Source organism: Fusarium pseudograminearum, chromosome 2 (genome assembly GCF_000303195.2).
Source record: "Fusarium pseudograminearum CS3096 chromosome 2, whole genome shotgun sequence".
Taxonomy (NCBI): domain Eukaryota; kingdom Fungi; phylum Ascomycota; class Sordariomycetes; order Hypocreales; family Nectriaceae; genus Fusarium; species Fusarium pseudograminearum.
In genome coordinates, this window is record NC_031952.1 from 7070740 (window position 1) to 7091169 (window position 20430).

Genomic DNA, 20430 nt, shown 5'->3' on the forward strand with positions numbered 1-20430 from the left:
CGCTCTGCGATGACCGAGGAGATGACCTTGTCGACGCAGGTAATGAATGTACCGTGGTCGGTTAATTGGCAGTTGGTCAAGTTGGAGAAGCTTGAAATTGGCACCTTCTCCACTTCTGTTTTGTAGGGTAGAGAGCAAGTGCCAACGGCCACCTAGATTAGCTTCAGGCAGGATGGGAGATTCTTAGGCTACTAACCTGGTAGCAAGTAATTAAATGCCCGGTACAAGGTAAATAAAGGGCTGGATGGACTAATTAACTATAGATGGGTATTAGAGATCTACTTACGCAATTGTCTCCATATCAGTATATCATTTCTCGTTCAATTGTGATTAGCGAATCTTAGTACGTTGCTGACATTCAGGCTTATCAAGGTACATGAAAGTTGTTGACCATGGGCAGTGCATATTAAGTTTCGTTACGTCCATGTGTGTATTCCAAAGGTTAGTTATAGGGGGGAACAGCTGACTCAATTGGCGTTTGCCAACATTGTGTGTTGCCATACTGTCCTCTTTCGTCCTTCCAACTGTATAAGGAACAAATGAACTGGATATTTCAATGCATCACCCCAGACTCAATCACGAGGTCTATTCTCGTCACAACATGTGCAATGTTTTCCCTTTGAGACGGCGTTGCTGCTGTGACTTTTAATGTTACAGTATCAGCCACACTCGGGGTATGGCATACCAACACAACACAACACACATCACATCACAGCGGTTGACGAGTGAGTTCGCTGACGACGCGGCGTGGATTTTGGTGCTGCTTCCGACGCCGTTTCACACTTTCTCCGGAGCGCTGGATCATCTCATCCATAGCGCCAGCCAACCTCAAGCAAGACCTCAGTAGGTGGTCAACCAGCTTCTAGGGCTGAGCTAGAGTCTAGAGAGCTGCCATCCCCTGAAGCCAACACGATCGAGGCGGATACGGAATCTTTAGCCCGATCAACGGCGCCGGCACCCAAAGACCAAAGCTTTGCTAAAGAATATGACCTGCACGTCAGGGACTCGTGGGATTCCACATAGTTAGGTAGGTACTGTCCTACACATTGGCCCATGGCGACAAGCTTGCCCGTCATCATAGCATCGCGGGTGTTGCGCAGACGCAGCGCAGCGCAGCACAGCAAAAAAAGTGTCGTTACACAACCGTGTCGCGGAGAATAAAGTGATCCATCCTTGAGCTTGGCTTGCAACTAGTGCCCTGGGAACCACGACGCCGGGCTCATTCACACCCATTGATTGCGTTACGACCTTGCCGCCACGTTCTTAGAGGCCTCTCTCTCAGCATATGTAACTGCAACTGCATCCGTGCTCACTCTCTATCTCTATCTTTCTCTTCCTTGATTACTGATAAAAGTTAATAAGGGATTTCTGGTCCGAGTCAGTCCAGGTCACAAGAGGATTTCGCAATCTCTGCTCTTGGGTCGGCAGTGGCAATCCGTGTGCCCGGAGACCCCATTCTCTTCTGATCGATGACCTCTTTCATTGGCACCCTGTCGACAAGCTGGAAAATCGGCAACTAACTCGTCTAACCCCTCTTTGGAAATTATTAGCCAAGCCCCGAGCTGCATTCAACACAAGCATCCTGGACGTCTCTGCTAGTGGAGGAACCAGCCACCCCAAGGCTTGATTGGTTCTAGCACTGGAAAAGGGCGCAGATCTACTGCCAGAAGTCAGGGATCCTCCTTGCGCACTGTACCAGTGGAGGAGACACTTCCCTTCCTGGGTAGGGTGGGCATTCCTTGAAGCCCTTGATCCAGTACGGGGTGGTTTTCTGGGTGGGACTTGTGCCAAAAAACGCCGGGCACGCGGTTACTACCCCTGCTCTACTATGCTCACTTCCCCTGGTCGATTTCACCACCATGCTGGGCTGGGCCGGGCTGGGCTTCACGCTTTGGTGGACGTGATGGCTCTCAGGCAGCTCGCGTTACAGTCGTGTCGTGAGGTTGTACTTGTCGGGGACAGAGGACAATGCTCGACTGTGATGACCCATGGAGATCGGAGGAGGATGGGATGGGCAGAGGAGCGGTTATCCTACGGATTGATTGATTGATTGACTGCACCAGAATTCAATGCCTACATACACACACATCAGCACAATCGAGACACCTGACGATCCAATCACACCGTTTATTGTGATTATTTTTCTGTTTATTTTTGGCAGTGCCAGCAACCCTCTCGTCCCAATTGCTTGCACCCTTCTCCGCCACAATTTATGTTGTAAGTAGTCTGTTTTGGGTATGTCCGTTTTGTGCAGTGTGTGTGAGTGTATCAGTCTCTCTGCGTGTGTGTGTGTGTAATAATTATGAACCTAGCAAGGGGAGATTGATGAGCAAAGCAAAGACCACATCCCATCCCAGCCCAGCAGCCCAGGCCAAGCCCAGACCTGACCCAGCCAACAGGTTGCAGGTTGCAGCAGCACGCAGCAAGTAAATTCATTATCCTATCCCCATCCCATCCCATCCTACCTATCCTATCCCAGGTTGACAGGGGACAGGGGCTTCCCGTTCATATGCCACTTCCTTTTTGCTTGGGCTCCTTCATCGTACGCGGGTGCATACGAATTCCGAATTTTTCTCTCTCTTTTTCCTTTCTCCTGCGTCTTACCCAAGACAGAAAAGAAGAAAAAAAAACCCCAGTCAGCAGACAATCAATTGGTGGTCCTCCCATTTTCCTTCACCTCCACTTGCTTGACCTTTCCCATTTTTATCGCATCGCATCACCACTTGATAATTCATTCATCCATTCGAGAGTTGTCGACTCAGTTCAGTTCAGCTCGACTCGACTCGACTTAACTCAACTCAACATATCCCCCTCTCCTCTCCTTCCTCAACACACCCCCTTTGATATCACCTTCCCTCCTCATCCCCTGGAAAGACGCTTGAGCTTTCTCGTAATTACTCGCCGCTTTCGCTCAGAAAACCACGAGTCAGCGGCAGATCCGGCACCGGTCGCGACGTGGGGTATCCTCGGCAGAACGATCGACTTACTTGAACTTGACTTGGCTTGACTTTCTTCCCAGGTCTAGTCCAGTCCAGTCCAAGCCCAGTCCCTCCACCATCTTCTCACGCTACAACGGAAATATCCCGACTTGGTATTCATCTGCTGCCTGTTCACTGTTTCTTCTTCACTGATACTGTACGACTGATGCTACCTACTCTACCCAACTCAAATCAAATCAAACCAAAGGGCTTGCACCAAATCAAACTTGCCTTGCAGCACACCCCTCGTCTTTAAAACAAAACCCACGCTATCCACCAAGGTCGATAAGCGCAGGATCCCACTGCCACTGCCCTGGGTTGAGTTGAGTTGGCCGCACCAGACCAGACCAGACCAGACCAATTCCAATTCCTGCTTACTACAGGCTCTGCCTACATACTTCGCTGTGATCCGTCCGTTGCACTTCGGCATCATCCAGCTAAGCCAACGACACCAAATCTGACGGCTTCTGCTTGTTGAAAAATTACTGTACTCGGCGCGCATACCTACATACAACACATACATAGATAGCTTTATTGCGTTCCCGACCGGCTGGTCCCACCCTGAGACCGCCAACCTTTTGCCCCCAGCCAGCGGAGGAGTGCATCCTATTCATCACTCCGTCATTCATTTTCCTCCCCTTGGGACCCTACTGTATAAAATTCTTTTCGGTCCCGCCCCTCTCCGTCATCACAGAGGCTTTCTTACGCAGTTGCAGACACGCACACCCCCCTCCCCCCCTGCAAGGTCGCGAGTCGCTCTCAGCAGGACGAGAGTCAGTGTATCGTGGGAAGATACACTTTGACACACCCTGGTCCCTCTCAGGCTCCCAGACGCTAGACCCTCTTCGCCTCTGGGCTCTCGGCAGAGTCCACCGTACCAGGCCGATTTCAACATCGCACTATATTAGTGTGTCGCTCCCCAAGAACTACGGGCGACCTAGCCCGACCTCTCTCTGATCGAGGAAAAGTGAACTATCCTTGCCCTAGGCTCCATTCCCCCATCTCTATCTTCCCTCCCCAGCAAGATCCGCGCCCAAGGACTCGGCCTAGGTGCTCGCATCACACACTTAACCATAAACCAACCTTTGGTCTTGCAAACGGCGCTACTACTGCCGCCGCCAACAACATATACTGCCGCGCCGCCGCAAGTCTCGTTGCAAGCGCTCAGCCATTACACTTCTTTCCCCTGTTACCGGCAAACACCAACTTGACGCGGGTCTGAGCTAAAACCTCGCCGGCCATTTCTTTATCATCAGCCCCGTGGAGCTGTAGCATGTCTTTGGTGCCAACACAGCAACCTCATACCTTTGTTGACAACCGCGCATCGTTGCACACTGCTTCCAACATCGCGAAACTTGGTTCCGAGGCGACCCTAGACACGCTCCTCAGCTCTCCCAACTCTATGGAACGAAGTGCTACGGAGTACTCGCAGTCAGGTTTGCCTTCGCCCTATCCAAGCAACTTCGGCGACACCAATTCTGAAGGTTCGAGGGCAGATCACGCATCTGCTGCGCAATATCCTGTCAAGCAGGAAGTCAACTACTCGACATCGGCTACTCCCACCTCCGAGTACGGCGTTTATCCTCAAACCGCCCGATCAGGATCTTTCCCAGAGCACGTCCAGCGTTCATACCATCCTGCAAGCAGCGCCAGCAGTGGAAGTATGGCGCAACAACAGAACAGTCCGTCAATGCCCCAGCAGGATGGGCGTAGCCATCAGACCCATCCGGTCAAATCTGACAACGATGTTCCTATAGATCCGTCCATCGCCGCCCCGAGCCCTACCTACGCGTCTTATGGGCAGCATTCTCCCTACGCGCCCAACCCAGACATGACACACAGCTATTCTCACCCTGGTGGCGGCATGTATGCCCAGCCTCGGCCAGACTGGGCTGGTTATGGACAACACGGTGGTGCGCCGTTGACTCCTGGCCACCCAGTTTACGCCCAGAACCCTGCCTCTGCGCAGCCTCCTCAACGACCCAACCAGGTATGTTGAAATTGAACGGGCATGTATGAGATGAGATGAGTTGAGCTTGAATGAGAATCTTGCGCGTAACATCCTTTGAACTTTTTTTTGGACGCGTTGGCTCACAGGTCACAATCTTGTTTCATGCGGGGTCTGTTATTTGTTTCATGCGACTGTGTCTAACCCATCTTAGGTTTACTCTTTCGTCCCTATTCCAGGCGCGCAGCAGCACAAGCGACCTCGGCGACGATATGAAGAGATTGAGCGCATGTACAAGTGTGGCTGGAACGGCTGCGAAAAGGCCTACGGTACACTGAACCACTTGAATGCTCACGTCACCATGCAGTCTCATGGTCAGAAGCGAACTCCAGAGGGTAAGTTCTAAACGCGTGTTTTTAACAGGAATGAACATGGGCTTACCCATGCACACAGAATTCAAGGAGATCCGAAAGGAGTGGAAGCAGCGAAAGAAGGAAGAAGAGGCCAACCGCAAGGCCGAAGAAGAGCGACAACGCCAGGCAGCGGCCGCGGCAGCTGCTCAAAATGGAGGCCCCGACCCCCAAGGGCCTGATGGCACTCCTACCTCATCCTACCCCGGCTCACGGCCTGTTCAGTTGCCTCCCATCGGCTACCAACCTGCTCAGTACCCGCCTCCACCATCGGCGGTTCCTCAACAGCCACTTCCCGATTACAACAACAGCCATATGTACTCCAATTACCAGCCTCACTCGCCCTATGCGCAACCTAGCCAGGGCATTCCTTACCAATGTATGTCGGAAAGACAGAGGGTGGCTTAGTTGATGAACTAACCAGGCTTAGCAAACGGTGCGCAACCCCCAAGCCACTAAGTTGGATGGTCAAGCAAGGATCAAGGTTCTAGAGGAGGAAAGTCATCAAAAGTCAGGATGGAAAAGGAATACCCGCTGTACTATATTGGAACTGCTGTGGTGTCATTGATCTTTGCGTCAACGCAGACTTGACGTGGGTCTCTTGACGACATGGTGGATTTTGGGATTGTGGAACGTCGCCATACGATTCCATGATCCGGTAATTACCTCTCTGTTTCGACAATGGCAGCCCCTTTGGTCGGTGCTTTATCTTCCGCTGGGGTTGCGGCATATACGTTCAGTCGCTGGACCGCTTTGCTTCTTGGTTTTGGTTTTGGAGTTTACGCATACACGCTCTTCGACAAGATGTTGGGTTGGGGAGTTACCGATTTCTATTTATGAGCATCAGGTTGTCGGTCAAGGGACGGTCCTGGAGGTTCGGCGTGGTTTATCTGCATTTGAGACGATTTGTTATGTTTTTGGAGGCATGGCTGATTCTCAGCTGACACGGAAGTGCAGCGGTAGAGTTCGGTGCCCGCGCTTTTCTATTCATATTTATTGCGCAGAGATGAGGTTGAAGATATTATATTCACACGGCGGCTTGTGTCTACTTGGCGTCATTGACACGCCTTGCGAGGTGGGCGGAGCGAGGCAGTTAGACGCATACGGATGGTACTTTACGATTATATGGTGGCTAGATTTTGTGATGTGTATGTGTTTAATCGCACTTCAGAATCAGACTGGTTAAGCAAATTTATCCTTGTGTAACGCAGAGCAAACGGGCTTTACAGTGACTTTAAAGATGGTGATGAACTTCTTTGAAACGCGACAAACAACAATCTTGATAGTTAACCAGAAACACATGCAAGGCCTTGTTAGCACCATCTAGTGAACCAACCTGTCGGGTCATGGTCAGCCCTATCTTTATGGAGAGGAGGCGAAATCGATCGCAACACATGAACGGGAATGAAGCTTAATAAACCTGGTTAAACGTGGGTGGCGTGCGGCAGGTAGGGTTGTGTTGCGCATTGCAGCGACACAGATGGGGGTGTTTTGTGTTGCTGTGATACAAACGCTAACAAGTGAGTGAGAGAGAGATAAGTAGGCAGTCAAGGGTGTGAATAACAAAAGGACCCAAGAAGCAAGGATGGTAGATGAGCAATGGTGGTTGATAGGCAAGGCAAAGGGCAGAGAAGGGAAAGGTCGGGTAACACAAGGCCACGGAAGGGGCCTGACGTACATGTGTAGTGCACCTTAGCTTAGCAAGGGGAACGGGAGAACAAAGTGGTCTGATGTTTTCTGATTGACAGTTCCAAGCAATGCCAAGTGAGAGGGGGCGAGGCAATGAGAGAAGAGATACTATATAGATCTCCATGAGATTGCCGAAGGTTGAGCTGACCTGGTGTGTGCGTATGCGGGTTGGTGATGCTATAGGTAGTATGCCATGGCACGCTATGCTATGTCATGCGATGCAATGCGGCGGTCCGATCCATATGATGGCGACACAGTAAACGAGAAACCTTGAAGATGATCTGCAACTGGGATGCTGAAGGATAGGGTGGAGGGGAATATGAGAAACGATGAGAGTCTCGGTACTGTAAGTAGGTTGTATTCTACGGCGTTGGCCCATGGTACGTGCATACATAGGTGCGCATATAGATTCGTGAATGGATACATCTGTTTCCGAGATGGACTAAACTACCAAACTAACTAGGTTGGTAACTGTGATATAGACAAGGATACACAAACTTAATTATTTTCCTAGAAAAGAAACAACAGCTCTCAAACAAATGCACGGGTCTAATCAATAATTAAGCGAAAAATATATCACCCGCCCGTGGTTTGAGTGGTAATATCATATCATCAAGACTCGGCTCACTTGCTTACACCACACAGACACACCCACAGCCTTACAGCATACACATACATACATAGTATAAATCGGCTACGCTACGGCTTGCATTGCATGCAGATAAGCTACTTGCTACTGCTACTACTGTAACGTCTCATCCAGAGAAACGACTAAGCAAGGGGGGCGTGTACAGCAAAAGTCGGAACTAGGCTGGCAGTAGAGTAGAGTAAAAAAGAAGCCCAACTAGGGTGGGTAGAAAAGCGAGCCAACTAACGTTAACTTGAACTACCCAACCTACAGTACCAAGGCTTTTCTCGGCCAGCATAGGTAACAAGGCGAGAGACGTGCGTACCTATCACCTTGACAAGTATGTGTGTGAGTGTGACTGACGCCGTTGCTGATGAACAAGGGGGTGACCTTGCGGCGCTAGGAGAATTTAGCCGCTCCTCCAACTATCAACTTCGCCTCCTACAAACAAGTTAGTCGAAAGCAGGGAAAAGGTAACACAAGACATTTGCCGCTTGTTGGTTGCCCCCAATCATTTTAGTACCTTGACTAGAGGACGGCAGAAGACTTTTAGGAACTAAGCTTAGGATACAGAAAATAAACAGGCAGCCTAAGAGCGGGTCTAAGGTGGCATAAAGTGACTACATTATTCTGTCTCTCAGACAAGCAGTGTCAAGCTTTCTGCAACTCTGAGATTTAAATCCCACTATGCTCTAAATGATGCTGAAACTATCCTTCATCTGGTGTTGTTCGATAATTGATGCATTTACTGTATAGGCTAGTAACTTTGAGTCTGGCTTAGGTCTAACGGGCATGGCTTTTTTTGAACCATGCCATCGGGCTCGGTAGAGTGCGTGACTTTCTAGTCTGAGACGGGTGTCAACGACCACAAACAATATAGTAGAAATTGAGGTGATACTAAGACAAGACTTTCGGGCGGATCGTCTCTACGGTTGTTGTGTGACGGCAGTAGATTGGGGTGTTGTGGTACAGACAAGGTCGAGGGTCCTCAATTGATTGATAGGCAGATACGAGCACCAGTAGCAATGACGAAGCTCTCTATCCCACCAAATCTAATAAGGCATCCAATACGCGGCTTTTGACGGGGAATTCACGGCAGAGATGCGTTTCAGAACATGTTAAGCGAAACGTTGTGTGCAAACCATCACGTAGTCGACCACTTCTATACATCTGGACAATCAGGTTAGCCAGATGATGAATGTATATCACTTGGCCACAATTTTACCATAAATACATATCCATCCCTGAAAAAGAGTTACTCAGCAGTTCCAAAGTTGCACCTACAAGAACAGACCAGGAATAGACCCAGGCAAATCTAGCGAACGCACAACCACGGCACGGTTAACCGGGCCACAACCTTACACGCAGAGGGACTGTGCTCAGGCCCTGCACGATCAGAAGCTGGCGCTGCACACAGACATGGACAAAGAATCTCTGCGCTTATCTTACTTTGCTCCTAGAGGAGTGGGATCCATGAAAACACACTGTTCCGTCACAGTGTTCATGATCCTTGCAAATACCCGGTTGCGGCCACGGCGTGGCAGTGTTGCAGGGAAAGAAACGATGAGTCGACGTGGCAGGGCCTGGACGCTCAGGGGGTGTAATTTGCACCATAGGAGAGAGTGATGGCACCTGATAACTGTGGTATACCCGTATATACGGAGTATATACATGTAGATTATAGTTGTGTATTCCAGGAACCAGAAACTAAACTTCGTGACCCTCGTGACCATAACAAGACTCAAGGTTTGGACAGGAGCGCATTCATGTAGTTACAATGAGAAACATAGGTAATCAGTATCGTTGAAAATTATCGATTGAAGTAAACTATATGAAGTTCCAATGCTTGAGTGTATTTGATCACTGCCTAGCTACCGTTCGAACATCCTAATTGTTGGCTTGCATGTAGATGCAATTCTTAACGGTCAATATGTAGCCAAGAATCCAACTGTTTCACTGCATCAAGGAGAACTTAATATACAGGTCCTACCGATTAGAGACCGAAATGTGTACAGGGGCTGCCGGAACTTTCGAGAATCCATGACCCGAAGACTCAAGGGAGTGTGCATGTTGTTTACACTATATACGAGAGATAGAGTTGGTTTCAGTGATGCAGATGAATGTGAGTCACCTGAGAACTGTACAAAGCTAATATCAAGCACTGGCACCTGTCGATATATCTGATTTTCTCTGATTGATGTTAAAGTTATTTGAGCCACTTTATTTACAAGTATCATGATGTGTCGACATATACTAGCTAACTTTCATTTACTTGTACAGTGTGGCCTGAGGCTTAAACTTAATACTATCCCCATCGCGAATTATTCATGAGAACTGTTTCCTTGATCTTTTTGTCTCAGAACGTCATTTGAGCGCATTTCTATGTCCTTTGCTGATGACGTGCGATGGCACTCCAAGCGCATAGAGCGGCCAAAGAAAAGAAAAAGAGAGAGAAAAGGAACATATTCAGAGAGGACAAATAAATCACTGTCGATTTGAATCAAGTTCAAGCGGATGTAAAAGATAATACTAGAACGCTTTTGTTGTTGTGTTTTGGTGATACTCATATGCTTCTGTGCTGCCTGACTTTTTTTGCTACCCCACCATCCATCCAACCAGTCGCAGCGTAACGACATCAATCTTAACAAGACATCGCATTCTCATATTTTCATTTCAAATTAACGCCATCGACCTTGACGGATATTCAGAGCTACTCCAGGTGAACCCCGACGCATCTTATCACTTTAGACTTTGACCGTATCGCCGAATCATCATCCATTCTCACGTCGTCATATCAAGATGGAGCGAGATTTCACGCCCCTTCCATCTCGTCCCAAGGGCTTGACAAAATCAAGCTCGGGCGCGTCTTTCGGCGGTGACTCTGCAATGTCGGTACCAGTTTTGGGATCACATCCTCTAGGAACTCTTCACGTTCATCAAGTCAGCGAAACGCCTCATCAAGTCAGCGAAACGCCTCATCAAGAAGAAGATGATGATGACGGCCCCCCACCTCCTCTTGATCCTCCCTCAGCACAAAACGAGACCACTTCTTTATACAAACTCTCACAGCATGACTCTTCGAAATCCTTCCACAGCCCGACCTGGGAACCTTTGGCACACCATCTAGGTGGCGGTGACGTGGTTCTCATTCTTGATTTGCCCGAGGTGTTTACCGTTGGATATGACTCTATATCATTCACAGCCAAGCACTTTGGCGGCGTTAGAGATATACCCCCAGGAGCTCACTTCTTCTGGGTCGCCCATCCCGGAGGCATGTCCACTCGCTGTGGCTTTTGGGTTGTCGCAAACAATACAAATGCTGTTCACGTTATGCAATGGGACCGCTTCAACGAGGTTCTCGGCGACTCTGCTCGTGCTGAGGCACGCATCCAAGCCGATAATCTCGAGGCTATCCACTCTAAGCTGGTCCCTTACCAGGACCCGACTATGGTAAACGCTGCTCGTGGAGATCTGACTCAAGCTGCCTCGCAAAGGAACTTCAACATGTGGGAACAGCTCGCCGGCAAGGTCAATGATAATCTTCTCAACCGAGTGACTGGCCAAAATTATGACAACTGGACAGTTCATACAGGCGATCGCGTCAAGGGGTCAGTCCTTATGGCAGCCGAGATGGAACTCGACAACTCCCTCTCGAATCCCATGCTCATGGCTCGTGAGCTCAACTTTGCTTTCAGTCAACGGACAAAGACATACTCGACAGACAACACCGGTGCTGACCGAACTCTTGAAGCTACAGACGCAACCCCTTACATCCTATCACTGGTCGATGCACCTCATAACGCCATTACTTCTGACGATGTTGTTGGCGAATTCCAGTTCACCTTTGTCGTAGGTGTGCACCTCGGCAACGATTCATGTATTCAGCAGTGGTGGCATATGCTACTGAAGATATTTCTTCGTGCCCATCTTCTTCCTGCACGTCGACCATCTCTCGCTGCTGCTTTCATTCACACCTTGACTGCACAATTAACGTACAGTGCCTCTTGGCTTGAGGGTTCGATTTTGGACTCTGCCGAGTCACAGACCCGGGACCTGCGACTTGCACTTACCGTCTACAAGCGTCGTCTCGAGGAACTCATGCAAGGCCTGGGTAACCAAGCCACGTCTGAGCAGCTAAGCGTCGGCACAGCCTTTGCGGGCCTTGAGGCTGTTGCAACAGGCATGCTCGATTGGGATCTACGAGGAGACTACTTGCGTCGTGGTAATGTCATGATGGAGGATGGCGAGGAAGTAGAGCTGGAAGATGCGGATATGGCAGCTGAGGATGAACGTGGCGAGTGGGCGCCAGAGATTGTCGACCTGGATGAGTCTGGCCGACAGCGTGACCTTGTCTCGTGGAACGACTAGGAATGTCTCTCTGCGAGAACGGTCCGGACTTCGCGACGCTGGGGACAAATAGCAGGCAAGGCAACCGTCAAACGGTTCAGACAGGCATGGAGACATGGCCAGAGCATGATTGGGCATGTCCAGGATTTAATGGTTTTGCAGAAATGCCTAGCTTGATGGATGAATACGGTATTGTTGAATTCGACGTTTCGAGTTAGGAGAGCTTGGAGTTGAGGTTTCCTTAGGTGGTTTCTTGAATGGAATAGCCATAGTTCAATACTTCTTGCCATATTGTACATTGATTGTATTACAGCAGTTCTTTAATGAAGCGTGACGCTTTTGATATAATGGCTTACTTTCCACATGCCGGACCGGACTCAATCGAGTCTCATTTCTTACAGCACTCAGACAATCAATCCATACGTCACAAGCAAGATGAAGTGAAGTGTTTGTTTCGGAACAAGTCCAGCGAGGAGACAGTTCATTGACATCACAAACCACTGCAGCGTGAGCCACATAGTTAACTTGAAAGATTTGATTTGCCTGCCAGATCCTGTTCAATCCGCCAAAAGCAAGGCCATGCAAATGTCAATAGGTAACCCATTCCCAAACCAGGGAAATTGTGACTCCGGTCCCCTTTTCGCACTGCCTGTTGTATCCTCCACTGCAACATCGCCCCGACTCGACGCTTTTGAGCCCCATTCCGACCAACATCTTGAACCGTTTAACGGTAAGACTTCTGGAAGCGGGCACGAGCACCGGGACCACCGAACTTCTTGGGCTCGCAACGGCGGTTGTCGGCAACGAGGAGGGTTCGGTCGAACTGGACGAGAGCCTGCTTGAGGAGGTTCTTGGAGTGCTCATCGACGAACTTCTGGTAGTAGGCGATCAGGGACTTGGCGATAGCTTGTCGGATAGCGTAGACCTAGAAAATGTTAAAATTGAGGGCTCTAGAGGGAAACAAACGGAATCACCTGTGACACCTGGCCACCTCCGGATACTCTAACGCGCACATCTACATTGGCGAACTTGTCAAGGCCAACAACGAGGAGAGGCTCGTAGACCTACGATATGTTAGTACGACATTTGTGAAGTGTCTAGGGAAATGTTCGAAATCTTACCTTGAAGCGGAGAATCTCAGGCTGGACGAGCTGGAGAGGACGTCCGTTGACCTTGATGAGACCCTTACCGGCCTTTACGTTTAATTTATGTTAGTCTCATGTGTCTTATCGTCATGTATCGTCTCGATGCAGGATTGCGAACCTTGCAGTGGGCGACAGCAGTAGCCGTCTTCTTCTTACCGAAGCACTGAACGGAGTTGGTGGAGCTCATGATTGCGGTTGTCGTGATGCCGGAGGGGAATGAGCGATCGGCCGTGTCGAGGGTGGTGATGGTGTTGACTGAGTTGAGATTTTGCGAACTTCGAATAGGGCTCTCTTGTGGCTGTGGGGCCAACTTTTTTGCAACCATCCGAGCGAAACGGAAGGAGCGACCCACGTGACACTGCTGACTCAGCCTGCTTTAGTTAGGGCATTACCCACTGGGGAAAGTGCGACCGGAGTTTGGTGCCTTTGTTCTGCTCCACGAAAAAAAAAATCGTCAAATCTTCATACTAACCCGACGAACCGCAGCCCACCGTCAAGGTCAGCAGAACCTCAATACTCAACAGCTCAACGCGAATACTGACATTACCGATTTAAGATGGTTTCCGCCAAGAAGCACGTCCCTATCGTCAAGAAGCGTATGTCTGCCGAACCCGAGATCGAGAGCCGATTTTGGTAGTGGAAAATGGGAATTTCGATATTGACTGTTGAATACAGGCACGAAGCGTTTCGAAAGGCATCAACATGATCGTTTCATGAGGGTATCCCCAAGCTGGCGCAAGCCAAAGGGTATCGACAGTCGTGTCCGCCGTCGATTCCGTGGTACCATTGCCATGCCCTCTGTACGTTGAGAATTCGCGAAGCCCGACTGGAATCACCAACTTTCTGGGGGGTGGGATGGCTAGGAGTTTTGTGCTGACATTTGATGACCTCAGATCGGCTACGGATCCAACAAGAAGACCCGTTACATGGCTCCCTCCGGCTTCAAGGCTTTCATCGTCTCAAACAAGTCCGACTTGGAGCTCCTTTTGATGCACAATAAGACCCACGCTGCTGAGTACGCTCTCCCTGCTTCATTTAGACGAATTCCTGCTAACAAAACACCCCAGGATCGCCCACAACGTTTCTTCCCGAAAGCGAGTTGACATCATTGCTCGTGCCAAGCAACTGGGAGTCAAGGTCACCAACCCCAAGGCCAAGGTTACCACCGAGGTTTAAAAGGAAATGGATCGGTTTTTGGGCTGCTTTACGGTTATGCATCGGAAGGGGGATTGCGTTACTTGCGGTTCTGGCACATAAATTATGCATGCTAGAGAATAAAAAAAACGCGCCGTTGAACGACAAGGATACTGGCATCAACCGCTTAAACAGCAAATCTCTCGGAGTTAGAGGGGCATGAGAAACATCCATGGTCTCTACTCCAAACCGATGAGGGCGCTAAGGAGGGGTTAAGTAAAAAGCCTTGTGCATTACAGACGAGGCTATGAAATGAAAACAAAACCCCTTTGAGGGCCCCATCTGAATGCTGTGCTGCAACTTGAAGTCTGGGTAATGTTGAGACGAATTATAAATACCAGTCACAATCCCGATACTCGCCTACCCAGGTTCTATGAATCCAGATTGGCATATATGTTTATCCAATTGGCATTTGGTGGTAAGCTAACTAACGTACAGTATCGCTATCGTACTGTGTAAAGAATTGATCTCAGTGACCACCTGCTTGAACACTCCAGGAACAATGGATGTTTGCTTTAAATGCGACTGCAGGGGACTGAGTGTGGTATCAGTAGTCCAAAATGCTTGTACTACAGGCAGCAATTTGACTTACTGACATCAAATAGGTCACATTAAATTTCAGCGGCTTCAACCCACAGGAACGGATAACTCAACGGGCTCACGCCAAAGCTAGTCGTTATTCAGAGAAGGGGACTCGATTTGTTTATTCGATGTTGTCAACTGCGTTCTCATCTACGCCCCGGGTACATGCGTAGGCAGCTGCCATTGCCATTGCCATGCCACCTGCCGCGCACCTGCGTTCACTTGCAACTGGCCATGACAATGTCCGACTTCTTTGGCACCAGTTTTCCTGCACTGCATTGTTTGGTATCGGCTTGCCTTTCATCATGAAGTACCTCACTCCATACACTGCATCCCTTACAATCAATTTTTGACCGCAACTCATGACTCGTCATCGCCCAAACTCGCTCTGCCCTTCTACTGATCATTTCACTCGCATTTGAGCACGGGGGCATATTCTTTCTCGATCTAAACCTTCAGCTTTGTAATGGCGTTTCCACCACGACTTGTGCGATCGCGGACAACAGTCTTCAAGCCACAATGCACGCATCTGACTATGACGCGGGTCTATGACCTGGATGCAACGTGCTTCTCATGCCAGGGGCCTGGTCAGTTCGGTTGGCTGTATCAGTGTACCCAGGATTGTGACAAGATAATCCAGGAAAGGCTGGTAAGACAACTAAGCTCAACACTGGTCCCGAGGCTAATGTGATTACAGTCATGCATGGACTTTTTGGACTATGCCTTTCGAAAGAATATGGGAATACGAAAAGGCAGCCCGGAAGCTCGAAAGGACAAACTAAGCTTTCTTGCTGAACTCACTCCTGAGCAGATGGCCTGTTACCGACCAGACCAGATTGCGACTATCTTGAGACAACGCGAGCAGGTATGCTTCTTCTAATAATTCTATCACTCCTTCAGACCTGGCATATGCTTATCCTATGCCCCAGTTGAAAAATGTCATCGCGGAGGATGAATTTGATGGAAGAGGCTTGCCTCTATTCAATAACACGCCTCCGCTCCATGGCCTAGAGGCCTTTATGGATAATAACACTGGAGAATGGGCATACGGCGAGAATAATGATTGCCAGTACAGAGTTTGCCCAAGATGTCGTCCCGTATGTGCCGACCGGGCATTCTTGAGCCTCGATGCAGTTGCCAACGGAGAAGTCCCCCCAACAGCCGCTGCAGGTTTTGGATTCGAAGCATTGGGAGGGAGACCAGTCATTGATAAAGATGTCATCAAGTCTATCAACGAGCATCGCTCAAAGGTAAGAACTCGTATGCCGTCTCCGTGGCAGTTGAGCTGACTTGCCCAATAACAGGCCCAAAGGCGCCAAATGATGGAATTGCTCGAAGAACAAATCGCCCGTATGCTAGGTCGTTACCACAAAAACCCAGATCTAAGAAACGTGCTTAGAAAGACGGTATTTGCGCCCAAACCACCAAGGTTGCCTATCGTGAAGAAAGTTGCACACACTGGCCAATGTCGACATCAAAGGGAACCAGTCCCGGTCAACGTTGCCCAATACGATGACCAAACAGTCGCATCTTCACATGTCCCTGACTTGTTGGAAAATCTCTGGCCATGGTTGAATACATTTGGCAACGGGAACATGACTGAACCTTCTGGGAATCAAGTCCGGGAGCAGCCACAGCGGCAAGGGTCGCGAGCCACACGTATCCCTCGGTAAGTTCTATCATTGAACTTTATAAACGCTTCTTATTAATTAATATGGTGCAGTCCTGCCACTCCTTCACGATCTACAAGACGCCGGTTGGCCGATCAACTCCTGTTCAACACTTCCCACTTTCCACCCGACGAAGGATATCCCTGGCGACTTCTTTCGAGTCGAGGGAATATCGAAGCGGAAGATCCTTCTCTTCGCAGACGCTCAAAGACCACCGACTCACAGGGCAGCAGTATTGTACACAACTTGGCAGATTGTTCGTCCATGCCGCTGGCGGCAAACAACGGCGTGGCCATGACGGAGGAGAGTATTGAGGTTGGACTCCCCGACGTAGTGACTTAAGTATAACGTTGTATGACAATTGGCGTCGGATGTTTGATAGAGAGGGTATACCTAAGATGGATGCACTTGTGGGATGGAGCTTGACAGTGTCGAAGTTGGGAAATCGGTCACTTATTGGTCAAGTTATTGTCTAGAGTCTTGGAGACACATACATATTTAGCTTGACAGAGCATCACTTGAGCAAAAAGCTTTCGATGCCCCGTACCATTGGTCAATATGTTATACTAATTATCCTTCGAGTTCTCCAAAATCTTCTTCATCATTTGGTTGCCCACCACCTTGGCTTCCTCAAATCGTGGTTGAAAGAATTCCTGCGTACTCACAAACCGTTTCTCCCATGTCTCAAAGTGACCCAGATTGACGCATTCAGCCCAAGCCCGCGCTGCAAAAGTAAACTCGAGATCATCACTACGGTATGTCTTGTCTTCAATTGCAGTCTCAATCGCAGCATCCAGCACATCCCCGTTGCGGAACAGATACTCAGTTACACCAAGACGCAAGCGGAATAGAGGGGTGCTGCAGAGCATGTGGTCGTATGGTGCGATGTTGAGGGCAGCCCAACAGTCGACCATGGCGAGGATGGAGAGGTGATTGTTAGGTCGAGGCTCATCAGTTGGCGTACCAAGGGAGAAGGACGAAAGGATTGAGGGCTCAAGCAGAGGACGTGTGTCCCAAGATGTTGACGGGCCAAACACCTTGTCGCGTGCACGATAGACTCTCTCCCTGAAACCCTCGCGGTTACCTTCGAGCATGAGCTTGTACAGGTCGGTAACACTTCGTGCATACTGCGAGATCTGCTCTCTAGCTTCAGGGTTCAGGATGGCAAGGCCTGCGTATACATGCCACTTCTGGCTGTAGATGCGTAGCATCAGGTTGACCTTGACGTTCTCGATGCCACCAACGTAGCGACTCAGCTCCCAAGGGAACTGCTTGTTGGCATGCCACGCCTTACCCATGGATAGGAAAGCGGCATGAGTGACGGCTTGCGTGTCTGCGGTGATTCGATCATGCTCACGGGCTGTGAGATGGACAAACTTGGACTTGAGACAGCTCAGGACAGTCTCAACTTTGCGGAGCGCCGAGTCTGGAGCGCGGTGCTGAATGAGAACAAGAGGTTGGTTGTAAGGGTCGACGTTGGGGCCGTGGAGCGAGTGGCAGGAGATAATGTCGACATCGGAAGGAAGATGAGTCTCGAAAGCGGCGATCTCGGGGGACTTGCACGAGGTTTGGCCTCCGACAATGGCACCAAGTTTGGTAGCTGGGTCATGACAAAATTAGTTTCTTGTGTTTAGTCTAAGGCCCTTCAGGCTACAAATCACAGTGTACGGGACAAGAGGGCGCATACATGGTCCATATTGAGCAATTACACGGTCAATGACGGCGGCTTCCACGCTATAGATGATGTAGTCGCTTGCGCGGGATACGAAGTGGCCATTTCGACAAATTTCTATATTTTTCTATTGTAAAGCTTCAGCGACTGGCGCGAGGCAGAGAAAGTCAGGAATCAGTAAGCCATACATTTCCAGCATATTCTTTCTGAAGGCTCTCCTGGTTCTCTTCTCGGTCGCAGGCCAAGATTCTATAAAAGACCGCCGTTAGCCACTCGGCGTGCGGTACGGGGTTTGCAGTCACGAGTAGGATAAGGTATAGGATCTGTTCTTGTATATGTTAGCTATTGTGTCAAGACAAGCGAGGCTAACAAAAAAGTGGTAGAGGTGAAGATTCAGACAGTTGTATGTTAAGGTAGCAAGCGTTTACATCAGTGAGAGCACAGATCCGGATCCGATGGCCATAACGGACACCGGGCGTCTCTGCACAGTACTCGAGCCAAATGCGCTCTAGTCATCATGAAAGAGGGGTGGGGGTGAAGTTTGAGGAGAATTTTTGCTTACCATTGAAGAAAAGATGCTGGGGCTGGAAGCACGAATCGCAAAGGATCCTAGACTTACCTCCAGCCAGCGGCAGACAGCCTTTCGGCGTACATCTTGCCCATGTCGCCCATGCCAATCAATCCGACGACGAAATTCTCCATCCCATCAGGGACGGCTTGAGTGTGTGAAGCCATATTATCTGTTGCGCGAAGATAGCAAGAGCGGAAAACAAGAATCACATCCTCTCTCTCAAGCGAACGTCTTTCGTTTGGAGCTTTGTGCGAAAAGCTCAAAAGAGTGTGTGGTTGAGAGTAGAGAAAAGAATGAGAAAAAAAAAAGTTCGCGGTCTTCTTTATGGTGGAGATTTGACGTGCCTTACGTAAGTCAACAGACATCGCGATATAACGATTGGTGGGTCTATGAAGCTATCCACTGCAAGCAGAAGCACACAGAACCTCAAGACTGGACGGAGAGGAGCTTTAGCTTACACGGACTTCTTGTTCATAATTTCGCTTCCCAGAAAAGATGGAGGTCGTATTTGCTTTGGGTTCGAACGGCTCCGGTCAGCTCGGCATTGGCCACAAAGAGGATGTTTCCGTGCCGAAGCAGGTCATAATCCATCCCGATCCGCCAACCTCCTCAATTGTTCAAGTTACAGCTGGTGGTAATCATACGCTACTACTTACGAAAACTGGTCAACTCTACTGGAGTGGTGATTCTACACCTGGAGCCTGTGGACTAACGTCTGGTCCTGATGTTGCCGCTTTCCGAGAACTTCAGCTCACCAAGAATGGAGAGCCTCCAGTTGGGGAGGTTGTCTTGATCACGGCGACTTGGGAAGCCTCGATTATCGTGGCCAAGGACTCAGAGGGCAAGAATACACAGGTCTTTAGTTTCGGCGCTGGTTTGAAGGGCGAGCTAGGTCTAGGCGAACTCATCGTCCGGACGCCGACAGCAACACGCATTCGAGAATTTCCTCCTGCAGGGACAGAAGTTGTCGACTTGGCTGCCTGCATGGGACATGTCGTCGCGGTTCTTGACAATGGAGATGTCTATGGTTGGGGTAACACGAGGAAATCTCAGGCCGGTGAGCCGGGCCAAGTCCTTCACGCTCCCCGAAAGATCGAAGGTCTTGACTTCAAGGTTACACGGGCTGTCTGTGGTAGAGAATTCACCTGTCTATTCGGCGACCCACAAAGTGGAAACCTCAAGGTTCTGGGTTCAGACAAATGGAAAATTCAATCAGATGCACCCAAGACCTGTCCCGAGTGGAAAGACGTAGGGGCTAGTTGGGGAAATATCTTCATCCTGGCAAAGGATGGTTCTCTCCAAGCTTGGGGACGAGACGATCACGGGCAATTACCTCCCCCTAATCTACCAGAGTTGAGCAAGATTGCAATTGGCAGCGAACATGTCGTTGCTCTTTCTACTGCAGGCGATGTTCTGTCATGGGGTTGGGGTGAGCACGGCAATTGTGGACCTCAAGTTGAGAACAACGACGTTAAAGGTCGATGGAATGTCATTGCTTCGTCCAAATTTATTCCTCCAGGCTCGACGATAGGAGGAGTTGGGGCTGGCTGTGCCACCAGTTGGGTATTCATCACAGCCGAGTGAGCCTGTTCACTT

The 20430-nt window shown here is 49.6% G+C and overlaps 8 protein-coding genes across 8 annotated transcripts, besides 6 other annotated features; 5 read left to right on the forward strand and 3 right to left on the reverse strand.

Moving 5' to 3' along the window:
• Positions 1–1094: 1094 nt before the first annotated feature.
• Positions 1095–1122: a microsatellite.
• Positions 1123–1309: 187 nt separating this feature from the next.
• FPSE_00153 (uncharacterized protein) lies at positions 1310–1483 on the reverse strand (the record flags this gene model as incomplete). The annotated part of the gene is made up of 2 exons (XM_009253273.1): positions 1310–1344; positions 1393–1483. 2 exons carry the CDS (start codon positions 1481–1483, stop codon positions 1310–1312), a joined length of 126 nt encoding a protein of 41 aa, XP_009251548.1.
• A 378-nt stretch (positions 1484–1861) lies between these two features.
• Positions 1862–1884: a microsatellite.
• A 552-nt stretch (positions 1885–2436) lies between these two features.
• Positions 2437–2476: a microsatellite.
• A 277-nt stretch (positions 2477–2753) lies between these two features.
• Positions 2754–2803: a microsatellite.
• Positions 2804–3314: 511 nt separating this feature from the next.
• Positions 3315–3338: a microsatellite.
• A 913-nt stretch (positions 3339–4251) lies between these two features.
• On the forward strand, positions 4252–5795 carry FPSE_00154 (uncharacterized protein; the record flags this gene model as incomplete). The annotated part of the gene is made up of 4 exons (XM_009253274.1): positions 4252–4968; positions 5141–5321; positions 5380–5715; positions 5767–5795. The coding sequence occupies 4 exons, from the start codon at positions 4252–4254 to the stop codon at positions 5793–5795; spliced, it is 1263 nt and encodes a 420-aa protein (XP_009251549.1).
• A 1418-nt stretch (positions 5796–7213) lies between these two features.
• Positions 7214–7252: a microsatellite.
• A 3200-nt stretch (positions 7253–10452) lies between these two features.
• On the forward strand, positions 10453–12021 carry FPSE_00155 (uncharacterized protein; the record flags this gene model as incomplete). The annotated part of the gene is made up of 1 exon (XM_009253275.1): positions 10453–12021. The coding sequence occupies one exon, from the start codon at positions 10453–10455 to the stop codon at positions 12019–12021; it is 1569 nt and encodes a 522-aa protein (XP_009251550.1).
• A 703-nt stretch (positions 12022–12724) lies between these two features.
• Positions 12725–13470, reverse strand: FPSE_00156 (uncharacterized protein; the record flags this gene model as incomplete). The annotated part of the gene is made up of 4 exons (XM_009253276.1): positions 12725–12925; positions 12975–13064; positions 13122–13193; positions 13264–13470. 4 exons carry the CDS (start codon positions 13468–13470, stop codon positions 12725–12727), a joined length of 570 nt encoding a protein of 189 aa, XP_009251551.1.
• A 231-nt stretch (positions 13471–13701) lies between these two features.
• Positions 13702–14321, forward strand: FPSE_00157 (uncharacterized protein; the record flags this gene model as incomplete). The annotated part of the gene is made up of 4 exons (XM_009253277.1): positions 13702–13741; positions 13821–13945; positions 14039–14160; positions 14213–14321. 4 exons carry the CDS (start codon positions 13702–13704, stop codon positions 14319–14321), a joined length of 396 nt encoding a protein of 131 aa, XP_009251552.1.
• Positions 14322–15387: 1066 nt separating this feature from the next.
• Positions 15388–16933, forward strand: FPSE_00158 (uncharacterized protein; the record flags this gene model as incomplete). Its single annotated transcript, XM_009253278.1, has 5 exons — positions 15388–15570; positions 15619–15786; positions 15851–16171; positions 16226–16590; positions 16645–16933. 5 exons carry the CDS (start codon positions 15388–15390, stop codon positions 16931–16933), a joined length of 1326 nt encoding a protein of 441 aa, XP_009251553.1.
• Positions 16934–17157: 224 nt separating this feature from the next.
• FPSE_00159 (uncharacterized protein) lies at positions 17158–18998 on the reverse strand (the record flags this gene model as incomplete). Its single annotated transcript, XM_009253279.1, has 3 exons — positions 17158–18191; positions 18279–18325; positions 18883–18998. 3 exons carry the CDS (start codon positions 18996–18998, stop codon positions 17158–17160), a joined length of 1197 nt encoding a protein of 398 aa, XP_009251554.1.
• Positions 18999–19329: 331 nt separating this feature from the next.
• On the forward strand, positions 19330–20418 carry FPSE_00160 (uncharacterized protein; the record flags this gene model as incomplete). The annotated part of the gene is made up of 1 exon (XM_009253280.1): positions 19330–20418. The coding sequence occupies one exon, from the start codon at positions 19330–19332 to the stop codon at positions 20416–20418; it is 1089 nt and encodes a 362-aa protein (XP_009251555.1).
• Between the last annotated feature and the right edge of the window lie 12 nt (positions 20419–20430).